This window comes from Rhinopithecus roxellana, chromosome 11, assembly GCF_007565055.1.
Source record: "Rhinopithecus roxellana isolate Shanxi Qingling chromosome 11, ASM756505v1, whole genome shotgun sequence".
Classification (NCBI taxonomy): Eukaryota; Metazoa; Chordata; class Mammalia; order Primates; family Cercopithecidae; genus Rhinopithecus; species Rhinopithecus roxellana.
In genome coordinates this window covers 5183831-5196176 of record NC_044559.1, presented here as the reverse complement: position 1 = coordinate 5196176, position 12346 = coordinate 5183831, and the positions used below count along the sequence as shown (strand labels likewise).

The following is a 12346-nucleotide window of genomic DNA, read 5'->3' as shown; positions in this document are numbered from 1 at the left end:
TCCTGCCTAGGGGGAAGGAGGCGGCCGGGCGGGCGCGCGCTGGAGCCGGCCTGCCTCCACCTCCCTCTCCGGGAGGCCCCGCTGCCAAGTGGAGTCCGGGGGCGGCTGGCAGGCGCCCCGGACGAAGTGGGGCCTGTGGGCCCAAGCCCCCCTCCGCTCCCCTGCCCTCCAGGCTCTTCGGACCCGGGCGGCGGAGAGGGCGGGGAGCCCGCGCAAGACCCGGAGCGCCCCGGACCGCCGCGGCCGCAGCCACAGCTCCCCCCCGGGGCCTCCTCCGGGCCGAGGGCGGTGTTCGCAGGCCGGATCTTATCGCTGGCGCCCGAGGTGGGCGGCCGCTCCCCAGAACACCTGGGGCCCGGGAGGGGGCGGGCGGCAGCGTCACGGGGACCCTGCGCGCGGGCCGGGGACGGCCACGTTGGCCCGCGGGCCGGGCGGCGGCCAGGCGCTCGCGGAGAGCCAGGCCCGGCCCGGAGTGAGTCAGAAATCACCTTGTTTAATTACACATCCCCGAGCCCGCCGAGTGCGATAGGGGCCTTTTGAACTTGCCAATTAGAGATGAAATATCACCTTCTAATTTAGACTGGCTTAATTCCGTCACGCAGAAATAGCAACAGCCCCGGGGCTGCGAGATGGGATATCAGGTCTTTCCTGGCATGACGGCGAGCCAGGCTGAAGGGTGCAGAAGCCGAGGGCGGCGAAGCGCCGCTGCCTGCTCGCCACCGGCCGGGAGTGGGGGTTGCGACGGGGAAACGGAGCTGCCGGGCCGGGCCACCCAGGCCGGGGAGGTTCCTTCTCTGGGTGGGTGTAGCCCCCGGCAAGGAAGCCGTCAAATCGTGGTCCAGATTCTAGCCTGCCTCTGTGAGACCTCTGGGTTGTGGGGGCTTAGAAAAGGAGGTGGATCCGGGAGTCTGGAAGGCCTTCCAATAGAGGGAAGCGACTGCCAGGCAGGGGGAATAGGGTTAGTATTGCTGGAGGGAGGCAGGAAAGGTGGGCCAGGGCCCGATTTACTTGAAAGGGGGCGTACTAAAGCCTGTTTTGCTGCCTGGGGGAGTTTCTAAACGGGCATGTGCTGTTGAGTCTGGCAGCCTGAGCTTGTTTGAGCTAAGTAGTTCACCAGCTGGATGACTTGGAAGCAGCCATTTAAGCCCTCCAAGTCTCAATTCCTCATCTGTAAAATGGACTTGCAAATATTATCTGCCTCCTTGAATTGCAGCGAGCAATTACTTGAAATAATGCACGTAAAGGGCCTGGCACGTGGAAACAGTCATTTTGATGAGGACAACACTACCCAATAGAAAGAAATTTCCTAGTAGCCACATTTTTAAAAAGTAAAAGAAAGCAAGCGAAATTCATTTTAATATATTTTCTTTGACTACATATATTTAAAACATCAGGCCGGACGCGGTGGCTCACGCCAGTAATCCCAGCACTTTGGGAGGCCAAGGCAGGCGGATCACGAGGTCAGGAGATGGAGACCATCCTGGCTAACACGGAGAAACCTCGTCTCTACTAAAAAAAATACAAAAAATGAGCCAGGCATGGTGGTGGGCGCCTGTAGTCCCAGCTATGCGGGAGGCTGAGGCAGGAGGATGGCGTGAACCCGGGAGGCGGAGCTTGCAGTGAGCCGAGATCACACCACTGTACTCCAGCCTGGGCGACAGAGCAAGACTCCATCTCAAAAAAAAAAAAAAAAAAAAAAAGGCCGGGCGCGGTGGCTCAAGCCTGTAATCCCAGCACTTTGGGAGGCCGAGACGGGCGGATCACGAGGTCAGGAGATCGAGACCATCCTGGCTAACACGGTGAAACCCCGTCTCTACTAAAAAATACAAAAAACTAGCCGGGCGAGGTGGCGGGCGCCTGTAGTCCCAGCTACTCGGGAGGCTGAGGCAGGAGAATGGCGTGAACCCAGGAGGCGGAGCTTGCAGTGAGCTGAGATCTGGCCAGTGCACTCCAGCTTGGGTGACAGAGCGAGACTCCGTCTCAAAAAAAAAAAAAAAAAAAAAAAAAAAAAAAAAAAAAAATTAGCCGAGTGTGGTGGCGGGGTGCCTGTAATCCCAGCTACTTGGGAGGCAATGGCAGGAGAATCGCTTGAACCTAGGAGGCAGAGGTGGCTGTGAAGCCAAGATTGTGCCACTTCACTCCAACTTGGGCGACAGAGCAAGGCTCCATCTCAAAAACAAAAAAAACGTAAAAACATACATATATAATTTCTTTTTTTTTTTTTTTTTTTTTGAGGCGGAGTCTCGCTCTGTCACCCGGTCTGGAGTGCAGTGGCCAGATCTCAGCTCACTGCAAGCTCTGCCTCCCGGGTTTACGCCATTCTCCTGCCTCAGCCTCCGGAGTAGCTGGGACTACAGGCGCCGGCCACCTCGCCCGGCTAGTTTTTGTATTTTTAGTAGAGACGGGGTTTCACCGTGTTAGCCAGGATGGTCTCGATCTCCTGACCTCGTGATCCGCCCGTCTCGGCCTCCCAAAGTGCTGGGATTACAGGCTTGAGCCACCGCGCCCGGCCCTATAATTTCAACATATCAACATAAAATAATTATTAATGTGTCTTCAAAATCTGGTGTGTGTGTTACACTAACAGTACTTCTCAGTCAGACTAGCCACATTTCAGCTGCTCATCGGCCATTTAGCACTATGTATTGGACAGCGTAGGATTAGGGCTTGTGGTCTTAAATCTTTTTTTTTTTTTTTTTTTTTTGAGATGGAGTTTCGCTTTTATAGCCCAGGCTGGAGTAAAATGGTGTGACCTCGGCTCACTGCACCCTCCGCCTCCCGGGTTCAAGAGATTCTCCTCCCTTAGCCTCCCGAGTAGCTGGGTTTACAAAGTGCCCACCACCATGCCTGGCTAATTTTTTTGAATTTTTAGTAGAGATGGGGGTTTCACCATGTTGGCCAGGCTGGTCTCGAACTCCTAACCTCTGGTGATCCACCAGCCTCGGCCTTCCAAAGTGCTGGGATTACAGGAGTGAGCCACCATGCCCAGCCAATCTTAATCTTTTTTAGCAGAGAATTGAACTTTAGAAAGAAAGGAAATGTTGCACAGAACCCCCTTATGTATAACAGAGGGATGAAGCTGCTCTGAAGTTGTGCTAGATCACCTCTCCCTGCTCTCTGTTCCTGGTGGTGTTCCTGGAATCACTTCTTCCGCCAGCATTTTGAGATTCTCTGCAAAGTTGTTAGGGAGGGTGACAATACCTCAAATTTGGGCTGTACACATTTACAAAATCCATGCACTATGTCACTCCAGCAGGTCCCCAGCATGCCCTGTGGGGCAGGCAGGGCGTCAGGCATTCCACCACCACTGAATAGACCTCAGTCTCGGATTATCTGACTTCAAGATGTTCCATTTTCCTTCCCTCCTCTCCCACAACCCCCCGGCCCTACCAGTCTAATGGGGCTGGGCTTCCCTAGGTGAGCAGCAGGCCATGAGACAGGCTGATAGTACATCTGATCCTGACACCCATGTTGCCCCTATCCTTGCCATCCTTACTCACATTTAGTGACACACTATGCCAGGTACCAGGCTAAACTCTCTATATTTCTTACCTTCCCTTAATCCTCATAATGACCTTGTGAGATGGTAAGAATTAGTATTGCCAGTTTCAGATGAAGAAATTGAGGCCCAGAGAGGTTAAGGAACTTGCCCAAGGACACAATCGGGAAGTAGTAGAGCTGGGTCCTGCAGCCAGGGCTCTTGGCTATGCTATCAAGACTCCACAGCATGGGGTCTCCTCCATGTTGAAAATGACTCGTCCCTGACATGTTGCACTGAGATTTTCTAGAAATTGGACTCATGATCTTTACAGAGGCAGCTTGGGATGATATAATGAATGGTTTTGTAGATGTATTCCCACTTACTAGCTCTGTCTGAGCCTCAGTGACCTCAAGTGTAAAGGGGGAATAATGTGAAGACCAATTCAGATGACAGATGCTATGTGCCTCATTACCCCTAAAGGAGAGGAAGATTCCTTATGGAGAAGGTATTATCTTTTTTTTTTTTTTTTGAGATAGAGTCTTGCTCTGTTGCCCAGGCTGGAGTGCAGTGGCGTGATCTTGGTTCACTGCAAGCCCCGCCTCCTGGGTTCACGCCATTCTCCTGCCTCAGCCTCCTGAGTAGCTGGGACTACAGGCGCTCACCACAATGCCTGGCTAATTTTGTGTATTTTTAGTAGAGACAGAGTTTCATGGTGTTAGCCTGGATGGTCTTGATCTCCTGACCTTGTGATCCGCCCGCCTCAGCCTCCCAAAGTGCTGGGATTACATGCATGAATCGCCATGCCTGGCCGGTATTATCTTTTGAAGGCCTCACTGGCAGGATGGCTCCGGGGCAGGGCTGTGGAGGGTTTTATCTCTTCTTCCTTCAACATGGATGGATCCTATCTACCTGGTCCCTACTCACCCCCAGCACAGAGATTTCCAGGTCATCCAGCTCTGAAGGGTGGGTCACCTGGGAGTGGAAGGTACAGAGTGGGAGCCACAGGCTGCCCCAGGTGGCCCAGGGGAACCAGGTGGGAAAGAGAGACTGGAGGTGGGGCCAGGGTCTTGGGCCCTAAGAAAAACCTTCCTCTCCAGGTTGAGGCTGGAGTGTGGGGTGGGAGGCAGAGGCAGGGTGTGGGTGTGGGTGTGGGGACTGCCTCAGTGCAGTCCATCCTGCCCAGGCTGAGCTCAGGAATGGTGAGGGAGGCTGTGCCAACATGCTTCCTAGGGTTGAGGGAATGAGGCCTCTTTCCTGAGGAGCAGACTGAAATGAGGTGAGGCTTCTGGAACCTCACTCGCTGGAAGAGGAGGCCAGCTGGATCTTGCGTGCAGGGTACAGCTTGGGTCTGCCCTGGCTAGGTGTTGAGAGCCCAGGCTGAAGAGGGCTGGGGGTAAGCAGTTGCAATGCTTTTTCTGTGCTGTGAGCCCAAAACGGTTTTCTGCTCTCAGGGAGCTGGAGGAGGGTGTGGTAGAAGTGAGGCAGTGCATTCTCTTCCCTGTGCTCTGACTGCCTGGACAATCTTTAGACAGTCACTCAGACACACTCTCAGCTTCCACTAAAGCGATGTGGAGGTACAGGGGTCCCCCAGGGCAGCCACGGGCCAAGTGAGCAGCTACTTCTGGGCTGTGTCACCCTAGAGTCTCTGCCCAGCACCCTCTGAATGCCTCCTTCAAGATCCCCCACCCTAATCAAACCAAGATGGAATTTCCCCCAGTACAAATCAATCTGAGCTGTTTTTCAAGAAAGTAATTGTAGCTAAACCTGAAACGTGAACCTGAAAACCCAGGTCACCTGCTTTGTCCTGAGGGCTGACCTAGGTCCAGGTTCAGCAAACTCATGCTAAGGGAAGTATTTCAGATGTCAAATCACTGGTCAGAGTGCAACTGAAAGCATCTTGCAGTCAAGGGCGAGCTGACCCACTCGCTCCCCTTCCCGCCCAGGTACCCCCACCCCCACTCCCTGTCTTCTGCAGGCGTTGGGCAGTCAAGGCCTGGCGGAGCCCCACCCTGCACAGCTGCAGATGTTTATAGCCATGTCCCTTTTCCAGCCCATGTCCAGGGCTCTGCTGTGCTTGCTCTCTAGCTCTCTGGAAGCCCTGCTGAGAATTCAAATCTGGGCCATCAAGAAGTTCAGGAACATGTCTCCTGAAAAAACTGAAATTGTACTGCTCTAATGTTAAAGCCACCTTTTCCTTTTCTGTGGCTGGGAGTGAGGGGAACTGGGAAGAATGAATTCCTGACACACCTTTCTTTGGGTTTTTTTTTTTTTTTTTTGGCTTTTGCAGTGCCTGCATCTACCTACAGCCCGTCCCCAGGGGCCAACTACAGTCCCACTCCCTATACTCCCTCGCCTACCCCTGCCTACACCCCCTCGCCTGCCCCTGCCTACACCCCCTCACCTGCCCCTGCCTATACCCCCTCGCCTGCCCCCACCTACACTCCATCCCCAGCACTAGCCTATACCCCTTCGCCTGCTCCCAACTATAACCCCGCACCCTCGGCGGCCTATAGCGGAGGCCCTGCGGAGCCTGCTAGCCGTCCGCCCTGGGTGACAGATGACAGCTTCTCCCAGAAGTTTGCCCCAGGCAAGAGCACCACTTCCATCAGCAAGCAGACCGTGCCCCGGGGGGGCCCAGCCTACACCCCAGCGGGTCCCCAGGTGCCACCACTTGCCAGGGGGACTGTCCAGAGGGCTGAGCGCTTCCCAGCCAGCAGCCGGACTCCACTCTGCGGCCACTGCAACAACGTCATCCGGTATGGTCCAGCTGTGCCCCTGCACTGGGGCATTGGAAGGGCGTGTGTGCGGGGTTCTTGTCCACAGTCTGAGCCCTGGTAGGGAGAGATGGGGGTAGGAGGCAGGTGTAGGGAGAAAGGCTCAGGTCCTTCTGGCTTGCCCTCTGGTCTGACCTCTCTGAGCCTTAGCTGCCATACCTGTGTGACACCCACTCCCCCAGGGAGCTGGGAGGTTGGCATGAGGTATGTGGGTGAAGCTTCAGCAGGGTGTCTGGTGCCAGGAACTCCCCCTTGGGCTAAGGTTGAGTTCTGGGAATCACCGGGCTTGTCAGTAGGTTTACAGGGCATGTTGTAAGACAGTGTTGGTTTTGACCCAGTTTTCCTTTAGGGTTGCTTCTGGGTCTTTCCACAGATAGGCCTGGGCTGCTCAGGGAGTTGGTGGGCATCTGCCAGACTAAAATGAAAACAAGTGATTTCACACTTAGAAGCCATGGACCATGGGTGCTGTTGTTTGAATACAGTATGTTTGTATGCATGTGTGGTGTGAGCTTATATGCATGAAAAATACACTTTTATTTAAAACTAAAGTAATACATACTCATTAGTGAAGAATTAGAAAACACAGAAAAATAAAAATTAGAATATAAAAAAATGTCCTTGTAGTCCCACTGTTCTGACTGCTAACCTGGAACTAGACAATACAGGTTTGTATCCTGGGTCTACCACTTACTAGCCCTACAGTCTTAAACAAGTTGTTCAAACTCTGTGTGCCTCAGTTTCCCTATCTAAAAATGGGTATTATAATAGTACTTACTGTGTAGGATTGTTGTGAGAATTAAGCAAGTTAATAAATGCAAAAGTCTTCTTGAATAGAGCCTGCCACACAGTATTCACTTAATGTTAGTCATCAGCATCATCATTATTGGATTTCTTACTATCATTATCAGTGGTCAACTGAATTCTATGATATGTTTACCCAGTCCCCTAGTTGGTAGATGTTTGAGTTGCTTCCCGGTTTTCTTTATTGTAAGTGACGCAACAATGAACACCTTTCTGCATGGAGCTTTCTCTGAATTTCACATTACTTCATCAGAACAGTCACAAAAGTCAGAGTTACTGGGTAAAAGTATAAACAGTGTTGGGGTTCTTGAAATACCTACTTCCAAGTTCTGGGGGCTGCCTTACTGGGTGCCATTCTCTGCTTCCCCAGGGGCCCATTTCTGGTAGCCATGGGCCGTTCTTGGCACCCTGAGGAGTTCAACTGTGCTTACTGCAAGACTTCCCTGGCAGATGTGTGCTTTGTGGAAGAGCAGAACAACGTTTACTGTGAGCGATGTTATGAGCAATTCTTTGCCCCACTCTGTGCCAAGTGCAACACCAAAATTATGGGGGTAAGTGGACAGCCTCCCTTTCCTCTGACCCATGTCTCTTCCCCAGCCCTTCCCCAAGATCATGGGGTCCCATTAGGAAGCCAAGAAGTTGCTGGTAACAGAGAGAAAGCAACTCCATTTTTATCCTGAAAGGGAATTGGTTTGATACCAATAAACTTGGGGATAAATGAACTTGATGCAAGAGATGATTGTGCGCCTGTACCACACAGCTTGAAGTGGTGGTGGAACTTCTGCAAAGCAAGTGGTTGCTTCATAACCTGACTTTACCACTCACCAGAATGTGGCCTTGACCCTCAATGCCTCTTTGGTAAATGACAGTAATAAGCAGTACCTCCTCCCAGGTTTAATGGGAGGATTAAGCATCACAGTTTATGTAAGAATGCACAAAACCTGGCACCCAGTTGGAGAGTGACAACCCTTTCTCTGCCACCCCTGGGTCTTTCTTCAGAGTGACCAAGGCCTGCATCCTGAGCTCTCCTGCCCTGTTCCCCAGTAGGATGCTCGGGCAGTGGCCGGAGCCTGGTGGGGTAGTCAAGCCCGCTCCCTTTCTCCTTTCTGTCCTGAACTCAGGCTCTTTCCCCCAGGAAGTGATGCATGCCTTGAGACAGACATGGCACACCACCTGCTTCGTCTGTGCAGCCTGCAAGAAGCCTTTCGGGAACAGCCTCTTCCACATGGAAGATGGGGAGCCCTACTGCGAGAAAGGTAGGAACACTTTGATGGCATGCGGGGAGGCCCTGCAGAGTGGGTGAAAGGGGCAGGCACAGGGAACTAACTCCTGCCTAATCCATTCACATCCAGCCACACAGAGGCCTTTATTTCTGGAAGAAACCTTTGTTTTTGTTTTTAATGGCAGAATCATGCTAATATCACACAAAGGAAGTTAACTATCTTCCCTGCCTATATGGTTGTAGCTTTGGGGAGAGTGAGGTACAGAGTCTACAGCTTATTTTATGCATCAAATATGTGGATCTGGTTGGGTGGGTGGCTCACACCTTAATCCCAGCACTTTGGGAGGCCAAGGCAGAAGAATTGCTTGAGCCCAGGAGTTTGAAACCAGCAACATAGCAAGACCCCGTCTCTGCAAAAAATATAAACATTAGCCAGGTGTGGTGGTGCATGCTTGTAGTCCCAGCTACTCAGGAGGCTGAAGTGGGAGGATCATTTGAGTCCAGGAGTTCAAGGCTGCAGTAACCTGTGATAGTACCATTGTATTCAGCCTAGGCAACGGAGTAAGATCCTGTATCTCAAAAAAAAAAAAAAAAAAAATGTAGCTCACAAGTTGCCATCTTATGACCACTTGGGAAACCTTTCAGGTTAATTTGATTTGGAGACCACAAGGTCTATTCTGAAAAGGCCTTGGCTATGGACTTTGTCCTTCATTCTATTCCTGGTTCCACTTTGGGCTGCTTTGTAATCCTGAGCAAGTTAGTAACCTTCTCTGAGCCTTACTTTCCTAATCTGTAAACACCTGCCTTAGAGAGCTGTGGTGAGGATTAAACCAGAGAAGGCATATAGAGCATCAAATACGCGAGACCCTTCCTCTGCCCCTGTGATATTTATCAGACTTTGATGTTCCTTCCGATTCCTGTAATCTCACTGAGTGAATTCAGAGTTTCTCTGCGCCCCCAAAATGCTATATGTTATGTTAAAATGCCGAGTAAATTATTGTAAATTCAGGAGACAAAGCACTTCATTAGATAGGTGGGAGTCAGTCACTCATTTATTCACAGACTTCCCCCTTCAGAAAGGATTTGAAGATTTCAGAAAAGATAACACAGACATGAAGGCTAAGACAGTAGAACCAGAAAATCAGAGGTGGTAAAAGCAGGCATGCTGATTATGAAGAATAACAGAGCTGCAGGGACTAACCGGGTAGCAAATTTGAGGGCAAAAAGAGAAACACAGTAAGTTAGTTTACTTTAAAACCAGAAAGGAGAAAACATTCAGTTTCTCAAGGGAAAAAGCAAAACAAAATAAAACTTCTTTCCCTGACTGTAAATTAGAAAATAAAAGTCTTGGCCTGACGTGCTGGCTCACGCCTGTAATCCCAGCACTTTGAGAGACCAAGGCGGGCGAATCACCTGAGGTCAGGAGTTCAAGACCAGCCTGACCAACATGATGAAACCCCGTCTCTACAAAAATAGCCGGGCATGATGGTGGGCGTCTGTAATCCCAACTACTTGGGAGGCCGAGATGGGAGAATCGCTTGAACCTGGGAGGCAGAGGTTGCAATGAGCTGAGATACTGCCATTTCACTCCAGCCTGGGCGACACAGTGAGACTCCATCTGAAAAAAAAAAAAAAAAAAAAAGAAAGAAAGAAAGAAAGAAAGAAAAGAAACGTCTTGGGTTCTTATACTAGTGAATGCCCTTCCCAGCTCTGAAGTTAACTGAATGACCTGAAACAAGTCACTTAGTTGCTCCGTGCCTCAGTTTCTGTAAAAGGGAGAAGATAACACCAGTCCTTTCCTTTCTTATGAGCATATGATATTGATTGGTAGTTAAAGAAAGTGCTGTTATGCTTATACAGATTGCTGGTATTCTACTAAAAGCATTATAACGGCCGGGCGCGGTGGCTCAAGCCTGTAATCCTAGCACTTTGGGAGGCTGAGACAGGCGGATCACGAGGTCAGGAGATCGAGACCATCCTGGCTAACACGGTGAAACCCCGTGTCTACTAAAAAAAATTCAAAAAACTAGCCGGCCGAGGTGGCAGGCACCTGTAGTCCCAGCTACTCGGGAGGCTGAGGCAGGAGAATGGTGTAAACCCGGGAGGTGGAGCTTGCAGTGAGCTGAGATCTGGCCACTGCACTCCAGGCCCAGGCAATAGAGCGAGACTCCGTCTCAAAAAAAAAAAAAAAAAAAAAAAAAAAGCATTATAACTTCTATTATTTGAGATAAGCCTCAATTTGTGTCTGAGGCTTTTGAAAGAATGATAGATTTCCATTATCACTGCTGCCCCTCGTCATAGCAACTCCCCCAAAAAGATTCTCGAAAATGATGTTTTGAGTAAGAAGATCCAGGAAGAAGATGGTCTAGTGTTAAGAGAAGACAGTGAGGAAGTAGACTTACCTTCAGACCTAGGTACCTGGAGAGACCCAGACTCGAATCCCGCATGGGCCACTTCCAGGCTAAATGGCCATGGACAAATTATTTACCCCTTCTGAGTCTCCATTTCCTCCTCCGTTGCCCAGGCTGGAGTGCAGTGGCACAATCATGGCTTACTGCAACCTTGTCCTCCTGGGCTCAGTTGATCTTCCCACCTAATCCTATAGCTGGGACTTCAGACATCCGCCACCATGCCTAGCCAATTTTCATAATTTTTTGTAGAGATGAGGTCTTGCTATGTTGCCCAGGCTGGTCTTGAAATCCAGGGCTCAAGCAATCCTCCTGCCTTGGCCTCCCGATGTGCTGGGATTACAGGCATGAGCCACCATGCCTATTTTCGATTTTGTAAGGAACCTCTTACTGTTTTCCATAATGGCTGCACTGTGTTACAAACTCATTAACAGAGTACAAAGGTTCCAATTTCTCTGGTAGCCTGGCAAACACTTGTTAGTTTCTGTTTTTTAAAAAATAGTAGTTATCCTGATGCGTATGAGGTAAAACTTCATTTTTATGTCTTGTCATTTTAATCAACAATTTGGAAGAAGACACAGAAGGGAGTCCTGTCAAATCTGCATATTGAGCCAGAATGATAGGGTGAAAAATAGGCTGAAAAATGCTTCAGCTGGCTGCAAAGATAAGCTGACAACTGCATATAAGGAAGAGAGGTAGGAGGGTCAGCCCTTCACAGATGAACCTGCACCTGAGCAGTTCCCAAACCTGGCATCACGGTCACCTAGGGAACTTAACAAACTAGAGAGAAAATAGATTTTTCAGACCTACCTCAGACCCACAGAAGCAGCATTTCATAGGGTGCCCCACCCTACCCAGGTGTTTCAGTTAAGGTGTGGGAATCAGAAATGTTTCTCGAAGTGTGGTCCCAGCACCAGCAGCAACATCACCTGAGAACTTGTTAGAAATGCAGATCTTCAGGCCCCACCCCAGATCTGGTGAATCAGAAACTCTAGAGGGGAGCCTGGCACCCTGTGTTTCAACAAACCCTCCATGTGCTTCTGACGTTTGGGAATCATTGCTCTAGAAGAGTACTAAGCCCCTTTTCAACACAGAGCACCTGCAATTTGATGGATGGAAATCCTTTTACAATAGCAATAAAATCCATTAAATGCGAGGGTAGTTAATTCAGCTTGGGACAAGAGAGTCAAAGAAAATTAGAAAGACTTAGAGAAATAAAGGAAGGAATAAATAAATGAGGAGCTAGATTATGCTCCTTGTGGAAAATGCCCATGCACAGACTTTGTTCAGTACCAGCAATGTTCTCCTTTTGTAGAAACAAGTGAAGAAAAATATCATCTTAAAAAATATATATATTAGGATCAGACCCGTGCTACCAAATTTTAAAACAAAGTGACAATTCTTCAAATCATACAGAATCGAATTTAAAACAGAAAAATTAATCAGTGGGCAAGACAAGGCATTCCAGAAGTAAATTCGAGCCTTTTTTTTTTTTTTTTTTTGAGACAGAGTCTCACTCTCTTGCTCAGGCTGGAGTATAGTGGTGTGATCTTGACTCACTGCCACCTCCGCCTTCCGGATTCAAGCAATTCTCTGCCTCAGCCTCCCGAATAGCTGGCATTACAGGTTCCTGCCACCAAGCCTGGCCAATTTTTGTATT

At 49.9% G+C, this 12346-nt stretch overlaps 1 protein-coding gene across 3 annotated transcripts in view; it reads left to right on the top strand.

Annotated features, from left to right (window-relative positions):
* The window catches only part of LDB3 (LIM domain binding 3), a 70300-nt gene that overhangs the window by 44062 nt on the left and 13892 nt on the right, over positions 1 to 12346 (top strand). For all 3 annotated transcript variants that reach the window (XM_010380485.2, XM_030940606.1, XM_010380484.2), the window contains 3 exons: positions 5769 to 6237; positions 7427 to 7607; positions 8192 to 8312. In XM_010380485.2, the coding sequence (XP_010378787.1) occupies positions 5769 to 6237; positions 7427 to 7607; positions 8192 to 8312 (771 nt within the window). The remainder of the gene's footprint in view (positions 1 to 5768; positions 6238 to 7426; positions 7608 to 8191; positions 8313 to 12346) is intronic.